This window comes from Toxotes jaculatrix, chromosome 4 (assembly GCF_017976425.1).
Source record: "Toxotes jaculatrix isolate fToxJac2 chromosome 4, fToxJac2.pri, whole genome shotgun sequence".
NCBI classification, from domain to species: domain Eukaryota; kingdom Metazoa; phylum Chordata; class Actinopteri; family Toxotidae; genus Toxotes; species Toxotes jaculatrix.
Genome location: NC_054397.1, coordinates 3840374 through 3865267, shown reverse-complemented (window position 1 = coordinate 3865267; position 24894 = coordinate 3840374). Strand labels below are relative to the sequence as shown.

The 24894-nt window shown below is 42.4% G+C and overlaps 2 protein-coding genes across 2 annotated transcripts in view; both read left to right on the top strand.

Annotated features, from left to right (window-relative positions):
- The window catches only part of LOC121181367 (extracellular serine/threonine protein kinase FAM20C-like), a 30025-nt gene that overhangs the window by 4850 nt on the left and 281 nt on the right, over positions 1-24894 (top strand). Inside the window, exons 8-9 of the mRNA XM_041037299.1 lie at positions 24254-24335; positions 24423-24482. Coding sequence (XP_040893233.1) covers positions 24254-24335; positions 24423-24482 — 142 coding nt within the window. The remainder of the gene's footprint in view (positions 1-24253; positions 24336-24422; positions 24483-24894) is intronic.
- LOC121180477 (dynein heavy chain domain-containing protein 1) lies at positions 1355-23777 on the top strand. The gene is made up of 45 exons (XM_041035924.1): positions 1355-1634; positions 1677-1728; positions 1990-2187; positions 2319-2522; positions 2610-2720; positions 3001-3157; positions 3359-3613; positions 3910-4053; positions 4236-4347; positions 4490-4722; positions 4811-5054; positions 5307-5464; positions 6029-6154; positions 6269-6545; positions 6810-6937; positions 7210-7408; positions 7494-7585; positions 7775-8003; positions 8141-8266; positions 8390-8487; positions 8600-10084; positions 10118-11768; positions 11857-11977; positions 12124-12283; positions 12382-12664; positions 12766-14278; positions 14584-14689; positions 15056-15170; positions 15268-15454; positions 15720-15822; positions 16209-16337; positions 16500-16691; positions 16927-17346; positions 17440-17863; positions 18043-18135; positions 18281-18457; positions 19158-19336; positions 19778-20812; positions 20891-21062; positions 21190-21264; positions 21521-21746; positions 21968-22059; positions 22139-22288; positions 22574-23202; positions 23349-23777. Exons 1-45 carry the CDS (start codon positions 1355-1357, stop codon positions 23775-23777), a joined length of 13569 nt encoding a protein of 4522 aa, XP_040891858.1.

The window sequence follows — 24894 nt, the reverse complement described above, 5'->3', positions numbered from 1 at the left end:
ATGGCTGCATTCCACTCTGGAGATGTGCTGGTAATGTGCCTGCTGGCTCCAAAAAACAGCTCACTGGTGCACTTAAAAAACTGAGCTATGATAAGTCAAAATGTCTGCTGAGAAAGGTTTGTTTCAGGTTTTTTTTTTTTTTTGCATTTTAAGCTCTATTCAAATGCCCTAAATGTAGTTCTGCCACCATTAATCTCATTAATTACATCTGTGCTTTTGAAATAACAAGTCACAAGTCAAAATGTCAAATGTGCTTCTAAAGGATGTTGTTAAAACACCTAAAAACACCTAAGCTACCTGAATCTAAAGGTAAAACCCATAAACCATAAACCATAGCTGTCACAATTTATCGACAGTTTTCATTATTTAAACTGCAGCGCAGGTTGTACACCGCCAGCGCGGGGAACATAAAGTGTTGCTGAGTTTTGTGTTAAATAGTCTGGACCATGGTCTGGACATAAGGTTAGAGGCTGTGAGCAGCTAAAAGTCGACATACTTGACCTTCACCAGCGGACCAACGGGAGTGACTGTGCGTTACCGTGGCAACGAGCTGTCGCCGTGGTTGCGCAGACAACTTCTTCACGGCCAGGTAAGAAAGTCACACAAGTTAGTTTGGTTTCTTTCGTTCTTCGTTTGTTTTATTTTACTGCAGAAACATCAGACTCTCTCTTTTTTTCTAATTGTTTCGATATCTACGCCGGTTTTGATAAACGCGCCTAGTTAACTGCCTAACGAGTTTAACTCCAGACACGGCAAAGTTAGTGGAGATTAACTAACTCGCTAACAGTTGTAGCTCGTTCCAGGATTAGCAAGAACATGATAGGCGTTATTGTAATGGAGGGTAAATCACGTAAAGTGTAATGCAGTCTACATAGAAACGGACATGTCAAGTCAAAAAGATTTATTGTAAATTAAAATGAATCTGCACTAGATAGAGCCAAGGACAAGATTTTTTTTAAAACTGTGCACTGTTTTCTTATGAGTTGCTGAAGTTTAGTGGGAAAATGCAGCTTTTTCACATTGTTGGTTTCCACACATCTTTTCTCAGAACACTGTTAAATTTTTACGCCATTAACCTGATAAGTTCTGTGTTCAGAGAGCAGTATAAGTATTAACCAGTTCATCCAGGTATAAAATGGTGTTAACTGCTAACAGTTAGTATGATGAGTCTGATGAGGTTTCATGTACATCTCTGTCTAATGTTATTAGACTGGATCTTATTTTTATTATGTAGTTAATTGTTTTTTTTTTTTTTTCGTTCCAGAATTTCTTGGGTAAAGCCTGAATGTAGTTCAGCAAGATAAAGTGTGTGGTATGTAAACCTACTGATGGTGTTCATAGAGAGATTAGCAGCATGTTCGCTGCCACTTCAGAGGAAAAATCCCATAATCTGACTTCTCAGACCTGTGGTAAAGACCTCACCAGGTCTGGACCCAAGGTTAAGAAAAAGCCCCGCTCTCCTGAAGTGACTTTACCGCCTTTGCGCCCAAGGCCACCTTCTTTCTCAGCAGCCTTTGTGGACAGGCCCCTGTTCAGCCGTACCCCCACCCTCCAGAATGTCCCCTCTGACAGACCTTTATCAGTGGTGGAACTTCCTCGTCTTATTGCCCAAGTAGGACCTGAAAAAGCGATAAGTGACACAAAATGGACAGAAGGACCTCGACTAATGGCCTCAGCATTAGGGACCGACATCCCTATCAAAACTGCTGCTGAGTTGACAGCTCAAAGGTTCATGGAACAATTCAGGTTGAGGTAATTTATGACATAAGTGCAATATGTTTGTCACACTGTTGCTGGAAGTAAATATTTTTCATACGTAGTTTTGTGCTGTATATTATAGGAACTGTAGTCTATTATAGTCACAGCCTGTTTTTTTTCCACTAACAAAAGCAGAGCTGGCAATGGAGCTGACAAATTTAGTTGCCAAGATTTACTCCCTAAGCTGTCCAGAATGAATTTTTGTTGTTTACTCTGTTTTCATTGTTTCAGTCTTACAGAGAAAGATGAATCAATAAAAGTTACAACGTGTAAGGATAAAAAGACGACGGCTGTAAAAGATGGGAAGGCGACCAAACCAAAAAAATGTCCTCTCACTGGCACAGACGTCGCTCAGATCTTTGCACAGAAAAGACACCTGGCAGAATTGGAGCTTTATTACCTGAAAGAAGTGGATGGGGACTCCTATAGGTACAACTGAATAATGATATTCACCACCCCTAAATTTCAGACTTCTGTAGATCTTCTCATGTCGTAGTTTCGTTCTGTGGAATGCAAACAGTTAAACTATGAATGCACACTGTGATATCCTCTTTTCTCAGGCCCTATGACCTACAAGTGGTCCATTCCAGTGAAGCTGGTTCTGAGCACTACATCTTCTCCCCCAGTTCTGTGCTACATGTGACAGAGAGGGGTTATGGTGGACTTATCAGTCTGGCAGCATGGTACAGAGAGTCTGTGTTATGGACAGCTTTGCAGGAAATCCCATTTTTCAGGGCCTTCAGACTGCGGAAAGCTTTCACCTGGTAAGTACATTTAAGCTGTCTTTCACACTGCTTACCTGGAAATTTTTTTTTTTTTATCTTTACATTTTGCCTGCTTTTTTTTGCCAGGTGGCGTAGAAATGTGCGCAAGATATGTTTTCAGCGCAGGTGTGAGGATCTGCAGGACATGCTGCTTATAGCTGTACCACAGTTCAGAAGTGCTTTTTATCTGTTGACCAGGTAAATTAGAGCAAACCCCCGTCACGAATCAAAGTTACAGCACCAATGATACCAGGGCACTGGGTCTCCACATGGAAGCGATACTCTTAATGTAATATTTTTGACTGGGTGTTTTTGTTGTAATACTTAAACAATGAGGGAACTGTTAGACTTTTAACCAATGGTTCTGAATTGTTCTCGCCATTGGATCCGACCTTTTCAGTTTTCAGTGTAAGACTGATGTTCAGCTTTAACATTAGAGGTTTCGGATTACCTGGTTATACAACTGTATCTTTTACAGACTAATTGAAGATTTGAAGGAGACACACTGGCTTCCCCAGGAGGACAGTAAAACCTACACATTGCTGGAATTCAAGAATGTACTGATAACCAAGAATCAACAGTGTCTGCAGATTCTGGAGAAGTTATCACAGTATCGCGCTGTCATCCTAAATGCGGTATTTCATCATGTTTTTCCAAACAAATCTGAACCCATGTTCAAAAAAAAAAAAGAGCATTAATACTTGGACGCTTAAGAACGTGCCATTTCCTTCTTCTTAAATTTTGGTGCATTAGAGAAAGAACTTTTACAGTTTTATCTAAAAAAAGAATCCTTTCCATTTCTAGTTTCATCTCTGATAATGCTCATTTATCCCCAGGTGAAAGAGAACAGCTACAGGGCACACCAGGAGCTGCATTTGCACCTGGAGTATGCTAAAAAGCCAAATAAATGCTACGAACCCATTCACCTCCACCTGGCTCACCAGCAGGAGCTGAGGAAAGAGCTGGCTCGGTCTGAAAGCATCTTGCAGAAATTGGGGAACTTTGCTTCACTCGTCAATCAAATGATTGTGCAGAGTCTTGTCACAGTCATCAGACAAGATGCCGTTTCGTTTCTCAGCAATGTTCTGAAGGTAACAAGACCATGTGTCAACTCCTTTTATGTTGCAGTGTCCTGCTTTCTCCTGGAAAAATAATGTTGCTTTAAAACATAATGACCTCGTCATTTTTGTTTTGAACTCAGTATTTTGCACCGTTGCAAACCTGCTCCTGAGCTATAACCAGGAGAGACATGGATACAAAACTTGAATTACTGTAAAGCACCACTGCTACATAAAATAATGGAGAAAGGATCAGATACAGCGCATTCACAAGGAATTTCATTAATGTTTAATTAAATGAAGGCTATTGATGTGTCTCTCTTTGTTAGAGAATGAATTCTCAGCAGTGCGCTCTCTTCCACACTGAGCTGTGCATCAGTGCTAATGGTCAGCTGACTGTGGACCCACCGATTCATCTGTTCCGAGAAGCAGTTAGTGACGCACTCCTGACTGTTGGTGACTCCATTGTTCAGGTAACTTACAAATGTCCACAATTACAATTACAGCTATACATACATTAGCAAAAACTGATTTCAGTTGTGGCTGCTGGGAAGTTTTTAGTTTATTTATAACATCTGTTCATGTGTTTTAATTTTGAACACTGTCTTGATCTTGGATTTATCACCAGCCTCATGAACCCTTTCCTCTCTGGTAGATGTGTGACACTTGTGGATTCTTCCTGGACATCAGCAACATTAACTTAAGCTCTGATTTTGCTCAGGATTTACCTTCTGACCTCAGTTGTATTGAATATCCTTCTGTTACAGGTAAGATCATTTGCACTGAAGTTGTTGCAGGGCTTTCGCAGAGCATTTCATTGTTCTGATTTCAGTTGATTTGAGGCTCTACCCCAAACCTGTAGTTTTCTTATGGAAGACAGATGAAGTGTCCATGTGTTTTAATTCCCAGGGGAGAGTAAGAACAGTGCTGGAATGACTGGTCGCAGAAAGTTTTGCTGCTGGCGAATGCTCAGAGACCCATCCGCTCACTGGCAGGTGCTGCCAGATCGAACCCCACAAATAGTGCAGGGCAGCATGGTGCACGGCAGCTACTATCCTCTCTCCAAGACACAGCTGGAGTGGCAGATCAGCATCAATGACTTTTCAAAACAAGTTGAGAGAGAGCAAGAGAAGATCATGCAGGTGAGGCTCACTTTCAGTTCCAATACTTGCCAACATTAGTGCATAATCAGTAATCATGTGACAGTAATTCTCATTGTTCTCTGGACAGGAAACCGAACTAGAAATCCAGCAGGTGTGTGCGGGCTATGAGTGGCTGGTCGACATTCATTTGTTCATTAGCCAGTGGAGTCAAGCCTCTTTGGAATCCATGAAAGATCAGCCTGCTTTACAGTATGAGGAGCACATTAGGAAGATGCGGCGCTGGTCTGAGAGAATCAACACCGTTCCCTCATCAGTCTCTACCTCCAACCAGCTGTTCATAATCCACTGCACCCACACAAAGGAAACTCTAGGTACGTCTGCACTGCATGAAAGTAATTATACATCCATCTCCAGTGTGACTTGAACTCAAAAAGATTGTAATACATGAACCTTTCATTGATCAAATCAGAATGAAAGCAGGAAGACATGACTAGTTATTGTTCCCTGGTTTTGTAAAATACCAAATTACCTGAATGGCCAGATTGGTAGGTTAAAAAAATCTATTATTACTTCCTGATCTTTTATAATAATTGCTCTTATTTTCTTTACCTTTGTTTCTTCAGTGCAACGGCTGAGTTTCATTGAGGAGGAGGTGCTCGAGCAGCTAGTTGGGCAGATAAAGCTGCACTCAGAAAACCTCATATCAGACTTGGAGAATGCTACAGCTGAACTCAAGACAGAACCGCAAGACTTACAGGACTTCTCCAAATATGCTCTTATGGTACAGAAATTCGTCAAACTTTACATACTTGCATGAAGAATTGAAAAAATGAAAGAACATAATGTAAAGAGAAACCGATTACCTGTTAGGCAAAGTAGATCCAAATCCCAAAGGGTAAGAAAAACATCTCATAAAAAGACAATACCCTAGTGTTCAGTGTTTTTACCTTAACAAGGATGGGTGATGGAAAATTCAGATCCTCTGAAACTCCTCTTTCGGTCACACATTCGCTTTAATTGAATTATTCATCCCGAGGGCTCTGCCTTATCAGAGCAAATGTGTTCTGAATTTAGATTCCATTATCCAGGAATGTTCAGGTGATGCATAGTGCATTAAGCTCCTCAGTGCAGGGCAGCATGGTGCATGGCAGCTACTCTACTACTAAGTGTTTATCAGTGATGTGAAACTCACCAAGAACTGAACTTACATCTTTAAAATCAAGTTAAAAACTGTCCCTCTGTAACATGGGATGGGAGATATGTATCCCTTGTTAAATATAATGAGGCATGGTGAAAGGCATGGTGAAACTGATAACAATGGCTAAATTTGTCCTTCTCTGTGCAGGTGAGAGAGTCTGCGAAAATGTTGACAGAGATGCAGGAGCAGTTGGAGTACATTCACTCCCTGCAGCACACAGTTTGCATGAACTTTAGAAAACTGACTGTGCAGGAGCTGACTTTGGAAGAAAAGGTCTGCAGGCATAAAAGTGAAAATCCTAATAACCACATTTGATAACATCTCAGCTATGGCTGTTTTTTTTTTTACACTGCAGTGAGTGTGCTTCTGTTTGTGTTCTATGTTTAGATGCTGGGCTTGTGGGATGGTTTTATACCCGTCTTGAAGGAAGCAGGCAGCATTGTGTGCCATCGTCTCCCTTCAGTGGCAAATGCACTGGACACAATGTTCTCGTTTATGGTCTGTGACCTTAAAAACGTGGTCTCTAAAGCTACATCTGGACCCTTCCTCGACCCAACTCAGGATGCCAAAGAGATGGTCTCCAAACTGAACAGTGTGTGTGCACATGTTCACATTCTAAATGCAAAGCTGGAACAACTTAATAGGAACAGTCAAAACCTGCAAGGTATAAATAATGGATATAAATAATTTCCAGGCTTGAAAAAGTTATCTACTTCTGAACTTTTAGCCCCGACTACTTGAAGTTCAAAACATGCATGATAAATAAGAAAGAAAAGAAGAAAATTGTAGCTTGACAATAAAAAAAATAATGAAATAAAATAAGCATGAAACATTTTTCTGTGGAACTACAAGAATAAAGCTTGCCATATAATGTCCTTGCAAAAATCCCGATCTTAACAAAATTATATGTTCTGTTGCCTCTCATTAGAACATACAATGGATTTGACCATTTTGACTATGGATATTCAGAAGGTCAAAGCCCGTAGAGAGCTGTGGGAGCTGATAGCTGTTTACACAACATGGATGGAAGAATGGAAACAGCTGCTTTTCAGTGAGGTAACCTCTCAAATGAACCTCTCTCTGCTTACTGACAAGAAGATAGAATATGCTTGGCACAGAGGTAATTACTTGTGTGCATTATACCATTTGTTTGAAATTTATGGAAACTGCCTTCTTTCATTTCTTTGGAGAAATGATGCAGTCTAATGTAACAACATTAGCGCTGGCTCTCATAATAAATGCATGTATGTATGTTGTGATTTGCTTGTAAGCCATTCAAAGTTATAAAGTTAACACTATTTTCTTGTGCATGTGAAATTTTCTGTCAGGTCATGGTGTCACATGCTCAAGAGAAAATTGCCAAGTGGAAGGAGCAAGCTCTGTCTCTCGCAAGTATCCTACCTACCCATGATGCAATGCTGCAGGAGACTGTAGGAATCCTGGAAAGCTTAAGCCATCAGCTTGCAGTCATGGCCCAGCTACAGAGCCCCACACTCAGACACAAACACTGGAGAGCTATTTTTAAAGGTCAGACACTTCACCCATACTGTAACACATGCATACTGTGAACTGCATTAAATCTGAAATGATCAAAACACATTCCTTGTGGCAGGCTTGGGCCTACAGTATGTCCCAGTGGAGAACGTGACTGTTGCTGAACTGATGTCTCACCAACTTGAAGCTCACCAGAAACTAATTACCAAGGTATGAGCAGGAGAGAGGTTATGTTCTGGGCATGTTATGGCAGTGCTAGTAAAATCAGGAGACAACGGGGGTGGAATAATTTGTTGAAATATTTCTTAGTGAAAACAGGCTTGATAAACAACAAACTATTCCTATATGTAATTGATACAACGTGATAACTTTTGCTTATGTGACCTTTTACTCTCTCAGGTATGCAGGGATGCACAAGCAGAGTGTAACATGGAGCAGACCTTCCAGGAGCTTCAACAGGGGTGGAAAGCCAGACTCTTCCAGCTGGACAAATTCACTCGCCCTGTTTGGCAGTATTGTGATCTACAACATGGATTAACAGAGACAGAGAAGCTCACAGAGGGGAACGTTTCAAATCTCAAAACTGCCAGTCAACACTTCTGTAATGATGCAAGATTCACCATCATCGGTGAGGCTATATAACAAGCCAGGAAATGAATAATACAGATGTAGTAGTAATCCAATGAGCATGTAAGGCTGAAATGTGTACAAGCAATATTCAGCTCACAAGTTGGTAGGATTTGCCATGTTTTTTTTCTCTCTCAGGTCTTGAAATACACTTTGCTGAGATAGAGAATGATTTGATGACTCTGTCCACCATGTTGAAGTCTCCATACAGTTCTGAGTTCAGGAGGCAGGTGGAAGATTGGATGGAATCATTGCAAGATCTTGGTAAATCAGACATTCAGGGGAAAAAAAGAGATTTTCAGTATTTGCCTCCAAATGCAAAAAAAGTTTGAACAGAGTTTTAAAAATTCAGAACATTTTCTTTGTTTTTTCTTTCTCTATTAATAGAGAAGCTGCTTGATTTATTTGAAAGATACCAGCAAATATGGGCCTTCCTGACAAAGATGTTTAATGAAACATTCTTTAGTGTGCAAAGAGAGAATCTGGTATGTACTGGTCTCAAGTCAAACATATATTTTTGCATTGCTTTGAAACAGATTTCAGAGCTTTGCTATAAGTTTAAATGTCACACTGATGTTTTTTTTTTTTCTTTCATAGCTGGAGCCGTTCCAACCAGTTGATGAGACATTTAAGGAAATTATGCTCACTGTATCAGCTGACCCTCATGTGTTGAACTTTGTTCATTCCAAGAAGACAAATGACAGATTTCATGGAAATAGTCTTTGCCAGATTCTCATTGATGGTCTGTCTACAATGGAAGCTATTTCCAGCCAGATGGCGGACCTCCTGGATGCCCTGCGTGAACAATTTCCAAGACTCTGGTTCTTGAGTGACAGGGAAGTGATACAACTACTCTCCTCTCAACCAACACCTTTCACGCTGCAACCCTTTGTACGCAGATGCTTTAAAGGGGTACACTCGCTTGAAGTGGATAGTGAAATACCATGTAACACAGAAGATGTGAAGAGCCATGGGGTTTCGTCTGGGAGCCGCAGACAGTTGAAGGTTCTGGGGATTTTTGCCAGCCTCCAGGAGCACATCACCTTTCTGTCTCCTTTAGAACCAAATCTAAATGCCTTGGTTTGGCTAAGTGTATTTGAGAAACAATTTAATTTGACCATGGTACAGCTCATGAAACAATGTGCTGCTGTGCAATATCAGCTTCAGCCATCCAGCCAAGATTTGACTTGTGACAAGACAGTGGGAGACATCTTGCACAACATTGATAGTTGGAGAAAAAATATACAACCTGTGCTCGATCTGCTGTCTGAATACCCTCTCCAGTGTCTGCTGGTGGCTGAGGAGGCAGTATGGTGCAGTGTTGTTCTACAAGCTTTCCAAGAATCAAGCCCAGTGAAGCTGAGCAACATAAAGGCATGCAACTCCGCAAAACTGAAAAACCTTGGCTGTGCCATAAGGGATGGAGTCACAGGGGCTAAAAGTGAATCTCTGGTTTCTAAGTACATGATGACGTGTCTGCGTGGTTTAGTGCAGCTTACAATGAATCATGCACAGCAGCTGTCTCGCCTCATGGATGTGCAGTGTGCGCTGGAGTCGTCTTTTGAATGGCTGAGTTTGATGAAGTATCATATAAAATCAGAAGATCAGAGTCTGAAAGGCAGTGATGATCTGGCATGTTATGTGGATGTATTGGGCCATCGCTACCAATATGCCTATGAGTATTTTGGTCCAGAAGACTGCATGATGGTGCATACTCCTTCCACAGATCGAGCGGTACTGGGGATTCTCCTTGCACTGACAAGCTACAGATGTGGGTTTGTGAGTGGGCCTTGCATGTCCGGAAAGACAAAGACTGTGGTTCAGTTAGGAAAAGCCCTGGGGCGGCAGGTTGTCATTGTACAGTGTAGTCCAAGCATGAGACCTGGTGTTGTTCAGCAGATGCTGTTTGGCGCCCTCCAGACTGGAGCATGGCTTCTGTTGGACTCTGTGGACTTACTAACACAAGGGGTCCTGTCAGCACTGGGACAGCATCTACTAGACATTCACCAGTCCTTCTGCGGGTTAACAGGACACAGGGATCAAAGAGTGAATGATGAGCCAAAGAACAGGACTGCTGATGGGGTCATAGGTGGCACAAATATCGTTGATCCAGAGGGCCAGATGGTACAGATGGCAGGGAAAAGCATTTATGCTAACCTCAACTATGGGTGTGTTCTCATCTCATCAAAGGGCTATGCACCTGAGGTTCCAGAGAGTCTGCGATTTGCAACGAGACCAGTTGCATTGACCCATCCAGATTACAGGATCATTGCTGAAGTAATGCTGACTTCCATTGGTTTCACAGAGGCGATGTCTTTGACTCAGCGTCTGGTGTCTCTCATCAGCCTGGCCAAGGATTCATTCTGTTTGCCTGATTTCATCACTGATGACCACAGTTGCTTTCTTGTTGTCTTGCAAAAGATCATCTCTGCCTCTGAAACACACTTGAAAAAATGTGCAAGACAACGAGAAATTTCAGACGAGGCTAAAACATCGACTGCAGAAAAAACGGATCTAATGTCCTCTCAAAACGTGTCTGCCAGAGACGTTCAGAAGGACAGCAAAGAATCTGAAAAGCCTCCCAGGTTGTGCAGTTCTCATTTGTCAATTGTACGCAGCTTAATGGAGGAATCTGCCATTGTCAGAGCGATTCTTTCTGTCTTATTACCTGTTCTTTATGACCCCAAGAAAGCCTCACAGTTCCACATCATTTTCAAGAACACATTCCCTATAGCATGCCAGTTTCCTCTTTTCCAACAATATATTGAAGAAGAGGAAAAGAACCAACTTAAAGATGCAGTTGCAGAAGAAATACAAAGGAAACGGTTTCACGCTGACACAGAAATAATTTGCAGCACTCTTACACTCTACCAGACTATGAAATTCTCTCAGGCAGTCCTGCTTATAGGCCCACCAGGTAGCGGAAAGACAGCCTGTTACTCTGCTCTAGCCGGAGCACTCAATAGTCTGGCTGCCAAAGCAGTGGAATATGTGACTGAAAATGACAGTATAATTAAAGGAGGTACCCCACAGTCAGATTCACAGATCTCTGCTTCAAACTGGAACTCTGTTGACACAGTGGTTTTATTTCCTAATGCCATGTCCCATGATGAGATATTTGGCTGCTTCTGTGGAAAGAGAGGATGGCAAGATGGAGCTGTCCCAAAGGTGTTAAGAATTTCAGAACGATGGGAACACACAAGTTCTAAACTGTGGAGCAATAAGAAGAAAAGCGATCAGATGCCAACAGTGAAGTGGCTGGTAATGGATGGGGAGCCCGTGGGGCAGCCTGGCTGGTTAGATTACTTAACCACACTGTGTGATCCTGAGGACCCATTTCTCTTCCTGTCATCAGGTGAAACACTTTCATCCCAATCATACCTGAAGCTGCTTATGGAAGTCACAGACCTAAGCAATGCAAGCCCGTCAGCAGTGACCCGCTGTAGCCTCGTTAATTTCACAGGGACTGATCTGTGGAAGGCTGTGTGGAAGAATGAAATGGATGCTCTCTGTTGTCAACACAGACTTGATCAGGGGACCTTGAAAATGTGGAATCGTCTGGCTGAAGATCTGTTCTCCAGCACTCTTAACTTGCTTAAGCAGAATGCTTTAGCTCCTGCCATCCATAGCAAAGGAGAATCTTTTAAAAGCCCCACGCATGGACTGCAAGAGATCATGTCATTTGTCCGGATTCTGTGTGCCGTCCTACAACATTTTGAGAAGGTATTAGAAAAAGCTGAGGAAATACCGCAAAGAGACAAAAGAGGTAAAACCATTATTCATGAATTTATAATCTTGTGATACTAGTGTAGTGGTGTTTCCTGGATTAAAACTATCAGTTCCTCTCCCACCAGATATACCTCTACATGGAACAGACACACCAGGCATAGATGCCCAGAGTAAACAAGCTCTTCTCGCCAGAAACCTTTTTCTTCTGGCTTATGTTTGGGGATTTGGTGGACATCTGCATCCTTGGTAGGAGAATTTTTATGGAACTTTTTTATGTAGTCACATACATATATGTATAGTTTATTCTTGCTATCAAAATATGTAATCACTTTTTTATACAGTCTCCACATTGAATATCAGTGTTATTAAAGCGCTGTTTTTTTTTCTTTTAGCCATTGGCCACAGTTCGACTTGCTTGTCCGCCAAGTGCTGTTTAGTTGCCGGTACAAAATTGTGGTTTCTGATGAAGAGAGTGTGTTTGAACACTTTTTTAGCACTGACATTAAGGTGTTCCCCAAGAACACACTGTTTACAAATACCATCACACCCAAGGTTTGTACTGACACTCTAAAGTTGTGAAAATATGGAAATATTGTAATCACCACTTTTAAATATTTTAGCTTACAAGTGTCTTAAATATATGTTTATAGTATGGGAACTACACCTATATCCTGAACCTCATGTTGGAGGCAAACCAGCCGGTGTTGCTCGCAGGAGAACCTGGTTCTGGAAAAACCAGCCTGTGCCAAACTTTGCTGCGCTTTGACAAGCCACACATTAACCTACCAGCAAGTCCACTCCTGACTTCCAGAGACCTTCGCACTATACTGAAAAACATCAGCTGCCAGCAGTACTGTAAAAATAACCCAGGTTCAGCTGCCAAACAGCCAAGACTGCTTCTGTTTGTGGATGATTTGCACGAGGCCCCCTGTGGTGAGTAAGAAAACTTACTTCAATGAAACATAAATGATTAAATTTAAATCTGATAGGGTGAAGCTTTATAAGATTATTATTTCTGTTTTTCCTGTTGATAGATGCCTTTGGGAAGACATCAACTGCTCTAGAGTCGTTAAGACAGAGTATTTCAAAGGGAGGGATTCTAACAGTTGATACCTACCACTTCAAGCTGCTGAGTTCTAGAGCCATCACCTACATGGCGACCTGTTGTATTTCTGGATTAGGCAGCCACCACAGTCTTGTGATATCCTCCCGGCTCTCACGCTTGTTCTCCATCTTTGTGCTGCCGAGCCTATCAGCAGACGTTATATTTTCTATCCATTCTCCGAAGCTACAAGTCTGGCTGAAAGAAATGCCACTGAAACAGAGTGGTGAGGATATGGCATGTTGTATCATCAGTGCAACTAAAAATCTGTATCATGCTGTATGCGAGCACTTCCAGCCTACTGTGCAGAGGCCCTATTTCATGTTCTCCCATCATGACTTGCAGAAGGTGTTTCAGGGGATGTACTTGTGGCAGCCTAACATCCCAAACACAGGGATAGTACAGAAAATGGAGTTTGCGCTACCAGGGTTTGCTCCAGTCCTGTCAGGGCCCGCAGCAGCAGTTCTTAACATAGCACATCTGTGGATGCATGAATGCATGCGTACGTTTAATGATAGGATGTGCTCAGAGGATGACAGCAAAACTCTTGTGTCACTTATAGCCAAGGTTGCAACAACACACTATGGGATTAGATTGGTTGATGAATCCTACCCTGACAGTATAGATCTTGATATTCACACACTACCCCTGGACACAGTAGAAACCTCTAAGCAAATAGGTCAGAGTCCATATACACTAGGTCTGCCACAAGAGCCGACACCAGCTGGCTATACATTGATGGAACGTTCCCTTCTGTCTGAAAACAGTTGCTCGGAAGAAGAAAGCCTAAAAACTAAGCCTCTACAGTCCCAGATACTTCAGCACATGGAGGGCATGATGGGTAGGCTTGTATATGGCCCTGAGCTCTCAGAGCCTTTGAATTCAGTGGATCAGCAACACATTTTCAAATCTAGCTCTTGTTACAAGGAGCAAGACCTTGATGTACTACTGCAGAAACTGTCTGCTCTCGTGGACAGAAAAGAAGACAACAAAGGACATGAAGCTAATAACCACAACATTACGTCCAGATACGTTGTGCACAGACAGAGAGTGAGTCAGCTGTTACATATCCTCAGGGCTTTGCTCATACCTGGAGGTCACGGAGTACTGATTGGCTCAGACAGGGGCACAGGCCGTAAAACCACTGTGCGTTTAGCCGCCTACCTCACAGGCTACCAGTTGATGGAGGTACATAGTGGTAATGAGAATAAGTTGCATGAAATCCTGAAAGAGGCTGGGAATCGAACTAGAGCGGGTGGAGGTAACGTTATCATACTGGTCCATGAGGAAATCAGCCAGTCTGTTAGAGAGGAGCTATTGGTGGCGATGGCCCACAGAACCTACCCAGCGCGCTACACAGAGGAGGAGCTGAAGAACCTTGTTTCCAGGGTGACGGCTGTGAAAAACTCAAGAAAATACCTTATGGACAGTTGGATGTTTGATAAGTAAGAGGAAACACCTAATCGATCTTTTAATTCTCATGCTAGAACTGTCACTACTCATTTAATGTCCATTTGGAATTTCCGAAAATCCAAAAGTGTATGTAATGCTAATGTACTTGTCATGTGGGTGTTTGTTACCAATAACATGCATTTATACTGTAGTAATGCTGTTGGTATGTTAATGGTGATGTAAAATCATTCACCAGAATGGGCCTTTAAGAAAACTGTCTAACTGTTTACAGTAAATATTTAGAAAATATGATGTGCGTACAATGTCAATCCTATTCACTCTGTTTCTTTTAACAAAGGTACTTGAGCCAAGTCCACAAAAACGTCCATGTATTCCTTCTGATGTCTTTGGCCACGTCAGACACCGGCGAGATAACTGCCAACATTGGACCTCATGGTAGGAATGTAAGTATTCATTTGAATTACTGTGCATGTCACTGAAACTTTGCATTCCATACCAAAAACACAAACTGTACATTTCAGACCACATTCATAAAAAACAACAAAATGTAAAAACCAAGCCAGTAAGCAGTAAGGTGGGGAAATCTGGCATGGGATAATCATTTAAGTCAACAAACCTTGACTGGGGAACAGGACCTTCTCTACCCTGTCACATCACAGTTGAGTCAGTGAGCCCCACATGTTTGATTGTAGCCCTTGTTGTTGAGTAAACACAGTCATGCATACTAAGTACAGGTTGCACCATTACATTTCGGACTGAATTTTAAGGATCAGGCCTAAGTGCGTGACATTTTACCTTTTATGATTCAGGGACAATTGACCAAGGCCCTGAGCCTCAGCTGCTGTGTCGAGGTGTACCAGCTGTGGTCCTGCCAGTCTTTAGTGGAAGCTGCTGCTCAGTGTCTCACAGCCAGTCCCCTCAAAAGTTAGTCTGTTTTCAATTCATTTTTACCACTTTTTACTGGCAGTGTTATGTCTAGACTGTAACAAGACATTTCCTTTGTCCTCTTATTTTAATTCAGTGAAGAGAAAAGGCTCAGAGACCAGCTTCTCTGTGACTATGGCAGGAATCCATCAATCTGCATGTCAGTATGCGTCTGTCCTTCTAAGAGCTCAGCCTTTCAGCCCTCAGACTTACATGGAGTTCATTGCCCACTTTGGTTTCCTCTGCAACCACCTGCACAAGCAATGGCAGGACAATGGCAACAGGTAATTAGTCATAAGCTGGTAGTTGAGTAGAATAGCATAAATATGTGATGATACTACTGTGACCCTGCTTTATCTGATACAGTGACCCTACACTGTACATATAAGTAACAAAACACTGTAAATTATCAGGCAGTCCAACATCAATATCTGACACGGCTGCAACAAAAAATAAGCATAGTTTAATTAGAAAGCAGTAGATTGTACTGGTCTAAATGACCTGTTCTTGACACAATACACTCTACAATAACTGTTTTATCTTTTTCAGGGTTGCTTCTGCTCTGTCTCATTTGGATGTCTTGAACAACACAGTTGTGCACTACAAACAGCACTTACAAAGGCTGAAAGAGAAGCTTTCTGAGGCACAGCAGGTATTGTAGATCAGTTAAGCTTATGCGGTTCAAGCAGGATCAATATTAGGCTGCAGAAGTACTGACTCCCTCAATGTCTGTGCTACAACAAAGTTATTTTTCATCACAGTCAAAAATGATTCAAACAGACTTGTTAGCAATATTTTCAGTGCACTTAGAAAATACTACACGCCAGGGACTACTGCTTTATCCATTTCAAACTGACAAACTCCCAGTGTTACCATTTTTTTTATTTGCTTCTCATTTTAAGGAAGAAATTATGCTATAGTAACCCCACATATGTACCTCAGTTAATATTGCAATTTTAATATTCATGACCTCATGACACAATATTTTTGTGAAATATACAAATGTAATGCTCTGTTCCCTTCCTCTTTGTGCTGCAGCGTGAGAAAGTGCTCCTCAGAGCTGTAGATGATCAGAAAAGCCTGCTGGAAGAAGCTCAGGAGAAATGTGTGGTAGAGGAGAGCAAGTTGCATCACCTAGAAGAGCAGACTAATCATGCTCAGAAACAGGTGAACAGAATTCCTTTTTTTAATCATATCTGCATCCAAAGTCATGTAGATTCCATCTGTGGCTGTTTAGACGTTGGGTAGTCAAATCCCTTAGAACAGTTAGTAGAAGTATCACAGAAAATGAACATAATGTTGTAAATCTTTTTCTTTTTTTTTTCATAGGTGAGACCTGTGTTTCTGTCAGGCCTCAAAATTCTTAAGTGTCTGAATCCGTCTGACCTGGAGGAGGTTCGTCACTACAGAGATCCACCTGAAGGAGTGGTGAAAATCATGGATGCCATTTGTTTACTGTTTAATCGTCCACCAGGCTGGGAGAGTGCTAAACAGCTTCTTGGGCAATCTAACTTTTTCCAGGTGTGTGGAAGAATATATTCAATTTTAATTATTATAATTTCTTATTTTGGAACAAACTTTTTTGATACCTCGGAATTTGCAAATGTCAACAAATTAAACATAATACAATCATACTACATGCAAGAACAAGATGCTGAGACATAATTCCAGTTTGTGTAGTAAAATCTGTTGCTTTGGCATTGCAGTATTGAATTTGTTGTGAATTAAGAGGCTGTGGTTGCTCTCCCTTCACCAGGAGCTGGAATTTTTTGACCGGTACAGTCTGAGAAATGAACAGCTGCAGCAGCTCAGCCAGATAGTTCACAGTCCCCAGTTTGTTCCAGAGTCTGTGCGAGAGGTGAGCAAAGCCTGTGAGTCCCTGTGTCGATGGGTCCAGGCTCTATATGAATGCTGCTGTGTGCAACACCAACTGCTGGTCAAGCAGCAATTGGAGGTGCTGACCGAAGAGACACGGGGTCAGCTGCACCTGGCCAAGCAGCAGAAGGGGGATGCATATCACCGTCTACAGGATGTTAAGCTTGAGCTTCAGTTTGTACAAAAGGACCTGGAGGAGCTACTGCTGGAGCTGCACAAAGCTGAAGGCATGGAGAGAGAAGCTGCTACAGTGGCAGGGCAGTTAGATACACATGACAGAGACTGGAGGGCTGTTGCTCAGGTAACCGAATTAACAAATACAGTTAGAAAATTCCACTTAATTTAGTACTCTGTTGTGATTTAATGATTGTGACTTTTTCTGTTTTCTCTTCAGGAGACAGAGTTACATAACCAAAACGTACAAGGCGATGCTCTTATCCTGGCAGCAATCATTGCTTATTTAGGCCCCTTTGCACCTGATATACGCGCAGAACTACTGAGCAAATGGAGAGAGCTATGTCAGACAGGAGGCATCAACATAAACCCAAGGGACCCTCGAATCTGCCTGTTTGCACAGTCAGACCCTGCACCTCCACACCCCCCTGCAGGCTTTCCCATCCCTGTGTCTGAGATGCTGCAGCTGCCTTTGAGTCGGGCTTTAGGTGTGAATGAGTGGCAGCTCCAGGACGCTGTATCTGCCAGACCGGTGGTTCAGCTGCTGCTGTGGGGCTACAGAAGTCCCTTGGTTCAGTGCTGGCCTCTACTGGCAGACATCCAGCAACATCTGGAGATAAGCTCCGAGAGCTGGCTCATCACAGGTGGGTCCTTAGGTTAACTGTGCTGGGAACTGGCCATTTGTTGCATGTTGTGTGTCATTCAAATTGTGGTTTTTGACCACCAGCAGTTGAAGCCCATATGCTCTGTACAGAAAAGGATCTGATTTGTAAATTGTTTTGAAAAGCTTGAAATCAGCACATCATAAGTGTTTGCTCTGCAGGAGCGAATGCCAAGCTTGAGACAGAGTGTGGAATTGTGGTTTGTGCCAGTGATCCAGAACTGCTGGACAAGCTGGACAAGGCTGCTGAGGAAGGTGAATCAGGCCATTTTACACAAACAGATTCTGATGTTTGGTTAAACACTGTGTGGTAGTTACTTTGGTGTCCAATTTGGTGTCATTTCAAATTTACAGTGTCTTTTTTTCACTGTTAACTCAGTTTAACCATTTTATCGTGCAGGTCTGAGAGTCCTGGTGACTCACGTGGAACGTGCAACCCCCAGTCCTCAGCTTCTGGCCAGATTGGCCCACCCAGCTGGGTATTGCCTTCCAGGGTTCAAGCAGCATGCTCAGCCGACCCACCCTGACTTTTGCCTTTTCCTCAGCACTCACCTGCCTGTCCGACTGCTTAGCAGTGGTAAGACTGAATTGTAGATTCAATATAAACAGTGGTAGTCTCTGTTAAAGTTGTCTAACTTTGTTTTTATTGAAAAAGTGAAGTGAAGAATACATCCAAGTTTTCAGTTGTTTTTGCAATTATTTTGTTTTGTAACGTTTATAAATTCTGTCCTTATTTTTGTGGTGGTATTTTGTGACTGTGATCATTTTTCTCCTAGTTACACTTTATTTTGTTTTTTAGTTTGTTAGTTTGTTTTTATGTTTTTGTGTTGGGGTTGCAGCATCCTTTGGCGGCTGGCCATCTCTGATAAAAACTTTATGCAGAGCGTATACACAAACTGTGTTTTGTTTTTTGTTTTTTTTAACATTCTGTTAATTACCCAATGTAGGCTCTTCACCAAAACACATTATAACAAAGATTTTTTAGTAAGTCTGCTAGTGTTGCAGAAAATTCATCCCAGTTTGTCTTGGTAATTAAGTAAAGTTGCTTCGAGTTGTAACTGACATAATAACAACAATAACTTTTTACAGAGCATAGTGACAGTGTAAAGACAGGATTCTGCTCTATACTTCTTATATATTACTGTGAACATAAAGAGCCTAGTGCCTAGCATGGGATACCTAAAAACAGTAATGTACTGGACACTGGGCGTTTTGGATATGAGTTCTTTTAACTCACCTGAAAATAGTGACTGTGTGTTCTTGCTCTTGTTCCTTAGAGATCCATCCATCCATCTTGGCTCAGGTGCATGTAGTAGACCTGTCTCTGAGCTCAGAAGAGATCCAGGAGCTGATGCTGACACAGCTGCTGCAATCTGAGTGTAAAGAGCTGCTGATTCAACACCTACGGTTCCAGAATGACAAGCAGTTGCTGCAGGAGAAACTGGTCACAGAAGAGGTGACCAGACCACCATTTACTTTTATATCAAGCAAATACTGTTTGATCGGGCTGATATCTGTCAGGCTCAAATGATTATCAGTTAATCAATTTCAAGACCTTAATCTTATAATCCATATTGTGGATGAGCTGTAGTCTGGTTTTATCATGTCCTTATTATTTGCATTAGCTGGGCTGCAGTTTGAATGTAGACCATGTGGACTGACTAATGATGTGGTTGTGGTTAGGATACTGTACACATCATGGACGAGGCTTTTGAGCATTTCAGTAATTTATGCAGTTTTAAATCAAGCTGCCTCTGTGAGTGTGGTCATTTTGCTTTTAAATCCTACTAAAGCAAGGTACAGTTCTTTTAAGCAAACATCTGACTTGATAGGTGTAATTATTTGCTGGTGTTTGTTCCTGCTGTACATCAGTTGACTGTACACAATATTGTCTTAGGATGCTTTGAAGGACTACATCCTGCAGGCTGATACGCCACTGCTGCAGGACAGTGATTTTCACCACCGTGTGGCTGTTTGTCAGGAGGCAATGAAGAAACTGCAGGCTGAGATCCAGCAGCTGAGCGAGGAGCTAGAGTACCACGATGCTCTAGTGGCTGTGCCCCGACAATTAGTGAAGCTGGCTGCTGCCCTCTACCAGTCTCTGCAGGAGGTGTCCCGTCTTTCCCCTGCTTACTACTTTTCCCTACGTGGCTTCATCACAGTTATGCAAGAGGCCTTTATTATGAAGGGCAGGCCATTAGTGTCATACACCATTGGTAAAGTGCCACAGGGCGCAGTACCAGAGATTTCAAACAAGATGGTTACCCAGATGCTGGTCCAATACAGGCCTTGTCTCTTCAAAAGCCATGTCGCTGTCCTGAAGCTGCTTGTGTCTCTGGCTCTGCTCCAACACAACCAGCTCTGCTCAGAGGGTGAGAGGGTGGCCTTCCTCAGGGGCCTTCAAGACATAGAACATCCTCTCTTTAAAGTTAAACTCTGCCCCCCTTCTCACACTGCCTTGCAGTCCACCACTTCTCTGCCCAGCTGGATACCCCCTCATATCCATCCAGAGCTCCTCAGCTTGGACAAGATCGTGGCCTTCAGAGGGCTCATTTCCTCACTTTCCTCTTCCCCCCTACAGTGGCAGGAGTACCTGCACCTCCCTTCCTCTACTGTGGCAGGAGCTGTTCCCTGCCGCTCTCACTCCCATCTGTCCCTGCTACAGCGGGCTCTCCTCTGGAAAACCATGCTCCCACACTCCCTCGAGGGACTAGCCAATGTGATAGCCGACTGCCACCTCTGCCTGCTTGCACAGACTGTGGGATCTGAGGCCCCTCACAGTGGGAACCCAAAGTCCCTCTCGCGATACCTTGTCAAACATGAGGGACCCATCATTCTTACATTACCCAGTCCAAGAGGAGATAACCGGACAAGTATTCAGCCTCTTCACTTAATAAACAAGTTGGCAGAAACAAAGGAGGTAACACACAATGTTTTGTTTTAAGCTAATAGCTGTAACTGATGTGCATCAGTGCAGTGCTTGATGTTTTTCTTAATGACTATGTTTTAGGTGCAGGTGAAAGTCATTTCTTTTGGGGCTCTGTATGACAGAGAGCTCATCCTCTCAGCACTGAACAAGGCAGCTAATGATGGAAACTGGCTGGTTTTTAACAACTGTCATCTGTTGGAACAATGGGATGAAAAAGTATTGGCTCACCTCAGTCAGCTGATCTCTTTCAAAGGTAGGTGGTCCATTAAGAATCAGTTCATTGTGTCATTCATACTCATTAATGAATGCTTACAATCCAGTCTTTCTGTTAATGTCTCTGTCCGTTTGCCTGCTTGCCTACCTTCCTACCTATGGCACAGAGGAGCGATGCCCGATTCATCCGTGCTTCCGGTTGTGGTTTATAACTCAAGAATATGCATTACACCACATACCAGGTAGATCCAGTTTTACTGGCATTACTGATCTGTCCAAGTTTTTCTTTCAAGACCAGATACCACAGCTGCCGTCCAAAGGTTTAACCAGTCTTTCTTTTTCTCCACCAGCTGGTACTAAGCTAGAAATGTTGTTGTTCAATACTGACAGATATACTTATCAGTCTAATCCTTTACCTGGTTTACAGTCACAGCAAAAAGTATATCCATGTTTCTCTATTAATTCAATCTGATGATTATTTTTTCTGTTACCAAACAGTGGCCGTGCGAATGTGTGCCCTGCCTCTGGTCTGTGACTCTGCCTGGGATCTGAAGGAGGAGCTGAGCTGCTCCTTGCAACAGGTGGCGTCGGTCATACAATGTCAATCACTGTCGGGTGTGACAGCAGACAAAATGGAGTTCCTCCTTCACTGTGCCATCTTCCACTCTGTCTTACTGCAGAGACAGACCTATAAATACTTAGGCCAGGGGAGAATCTACAACTGGTGAGGAAATGGGCTCACACACTGTATACTGTAATTGATATACAATAGAGGTGATGTCTCATTCAAAGATATTTGCCTGTCATGTCCGTTTAGTGTGAAACCAAATTTGTCTTGGATTAATGTTTCAGTATTTTAGAACCGAGATAATTCTTCGAATGGTGGATTTGTAACGATGGATTAAGAGTTTATGCTGATGCATGTTGATTGTTTCTATTTCAAAGGAGTCAGGAAGACCTCCTGGCTTTGTTGGATGCACACGATTGCATCGCCAATCTCTGCCATGACAAGACCAAAGCTTTGCGGTATATAGCAGGTGAGGCAGCATTAACAAGTAATTGTCAGTCTAGTTCAGTTACTGTATGTGTTAACCTTGTTGTACGTTTCTTTCATAGTCAATCTAGTGCATGGAGGCCATGTGTTAGACTCTGCAGATTTGGAGGTTGTGGAAAGCATTGCCAAGACCTGCCTCAGCAGAGTGTTGCCTCTGTGGGGCAGTGGACCACACATCCTCTCAAGTATTATCAACAATCCTGGCCAGTTTGGTAACGACTTCCTGTGTTTTGCATAGTATACATTTTAGTTCATGAATTAGATGAGAGTGTGAACTGAAGAAAATAGACCATGCAAAGATTTTTTTCTTTATTCTTATATTTTTTCTTTAACTGAGGCCTTTATGTGGAGCAAGTTACATGGAGCAAAATTTGTAAATCAACATTACAAACAAGTAGCAAGGAGTATAAGCATTAAAGCCACAGTGGGTTTTTCTGTTTGTCAGCTATTCTCTGTAAGTACAATGTATTGATTGTGGCTATGTTTCATGTCCTCAGATTTGACAGGACTGCTGCAGATTTTGGAGCAGAGTGTTCCGGATTCAGCGAACATCAATGACCCACTTGTGTTGGGCTTTAGTGCGGATGTAGCAGCAGAGTTAATCAAGATCAATAGCCACAGTTTGAACATACTGCTGCAGGCTTCCCAGACTCCTCTACCAGGAACAGTGAGGAGTCTCTACACGCAGCAAAACCAGCCCTCTGTAATTCCAGCCTACAGCCATGCTAGAGACAGACTGCAGGCTCTGAAGACTCACCTCACAAACAAGAATGATAGCAGAGATACAAATGCAGGGGCTTTTTCTCACAGTTCCCTTTGTCACTTCTTTCAGACTGAGTGGGATGATCTCATTGATTTGGTGTCCTCGCTCCTCTCACAGCTCCAACAGCCCGTTCAATACAGCACGCCGACCTTTGCTTCCCTCCTCAAGCTTGCTGAATTGTCTCGGTTGGAGAGGAGGGCAGAGTTGCTCAGTGCTTATCTCTGGAACTGCAACACTTCAGATCCACCTGGCGCATACCGACTGTCTGCTTTCAGAAATGCCAGAGGCTTTCTGCTGGCAGTGATGAGAGAGGCCACCCAAGTAAATCGCAGATATATCAGTGATATAAAACTCCACTTTCAGGTAAATCATGAGAAACAACTGATGCAATCATAGTAAAATGACCTTTCGATTTTGGAACCCAGTGGATGGAAATAGTTAATCTACCATTACTGCAACCATCTGCAGGTGCTGCAGGATAAATACTTATAGTTTTCATGTCCCTACAGGTTCTGAGTGATGAGACATATCCAGCCTCACCTCCCCTGGATGCTGTGTATTTGTGTGGTCTTGAGCTTAGAGGGGCTTCATGGGATGCACAGCTAGGAGCCCTACAGGACGCAGTCTCTGTGCAGCCATGCTCACTGCCCCTTGTTTGCGTCAAGGCTCAAGTGAGGAGCACAAATACTGCCCGAGATACCTCTCCTTGTAAAAGTTCATATTTAATGGACACCAGTAATGTGCAAGTCTCTGATGCTTCTCCACTGACTGCCTCTCAGTTACCAGTCTACTACTGCCCACTTTATCTTGATAAAGAGCAGGAGACAGGAGACTGGGGGCTGGCAGATGTTAACATTATCACTAAGGTTCCCCTTCATACCAGGCTGAATCCTGTGCTGTGTAGTTTGAGAAGGGTAAGGCTAGTGAGTACGCTCTGACTAAAACAACCCAGATTCATCGGCTGTGATGCATCTTACTGATGTTCAAATGCAGTAACCCTCGAGAAATCTTGTAATTTATGTGAATCCTTAAATAAATTTGAAGTTACTGTCTCATGTCTGTTTCTAAATTATGCCTTGTACTTATGTTACTTATGCTTTCAACTTTGTTTCATTAAAATTGTTAGTGTCATATAGACATTGTCTAGCGTTTTGTCTATTCCATCTGGATCTCACTAAACCCAAAGGAGTGGAGTTCTTATCTGAACCAAATGTGACTTAATCTACTGAAAGAGTTTTGAATTGTGATGCCAGTGCAGATTAAAAAGAAACAGACATATGTTTTTGCATCCATGCAACAAATTCCAGTTTGTATTGCTTTAATGTGTAATTTTATGGTTTAAGGTAACAAAGGATCTTTGAGTCTTCACTGTGCAGTTGTTGACAACAGTAACTGAATCCTTTTCTTCCCACAGGTAATATGGACAGGCACAACTATGAGACTTTTGAGAAGTTTGGCAACAACACTTTTATATTGCATCTTGACAATGGGAGAGCGTAAGTATTGTTGTTAATGTTCTCACAAACAGTGTTTATGTTTGTAACACACTTGCTTAACTGGCTCTGGGTCTGTTCCTACTGCAGATTTGGGCGTCACTCCAAAGATGAGCCATCTATCTTAGCTCCTCTAGAGCAGTGCTGCAGGTACAAACAAGAATGATATAAAATAATACCTACGTACCTGTCTCTCCTCCCTTTGCACTCTACAGTAATATTCTTTTTCTGTGGCTACTTTCAGTTAGAAGAAAAAGGTATTCCTTTTAGCAGAGTTGAAGTTAATATTTATTTCTGCTCATAAAAAAATCACATACAGTATCTCCTCAAAGTCATAAAAGCCATCATAAAGAAGTATCACTGGGTATAACAAGATAGGAGATCCATGTCTTAGTTTAACAATTGTAAGAAGAAATTCCCAGTTCAAAATACAAATCTTTGCAATGGTCATCGTGCTGTACCAACAAATTTTCCCATTACAGCCATGTTCTTCCCTCTGTCTTCTCTGTTATCCTCCTCGCCACTGTTTCTCTTCAACCCCTCTTTCTTTCACTTTGATCTT

Coding starts and splice junctions, on each gene's coding strand:
- LOC121180477 (XM_041035924.1), top strand. CDS start 1,355: ATGTTCGCTGCCACTTCAGAGGAAAAATCCCATAATCTGACTTCTCAG. Junction 5,465..6,028: donor TCTCCAAATATGCTCTTATG/GTACAGAAATTC, acceptor TTCTCTGTGCAG/GTGAGAGAGTCTGCGAAAAT. Junction 23,203..23,348: donor ATATAAAACTCCACTTTCAG/GTAAATCATGAG, acceptor ATGTCCCTACAG/GTTCTGAGTGATGAGACATA.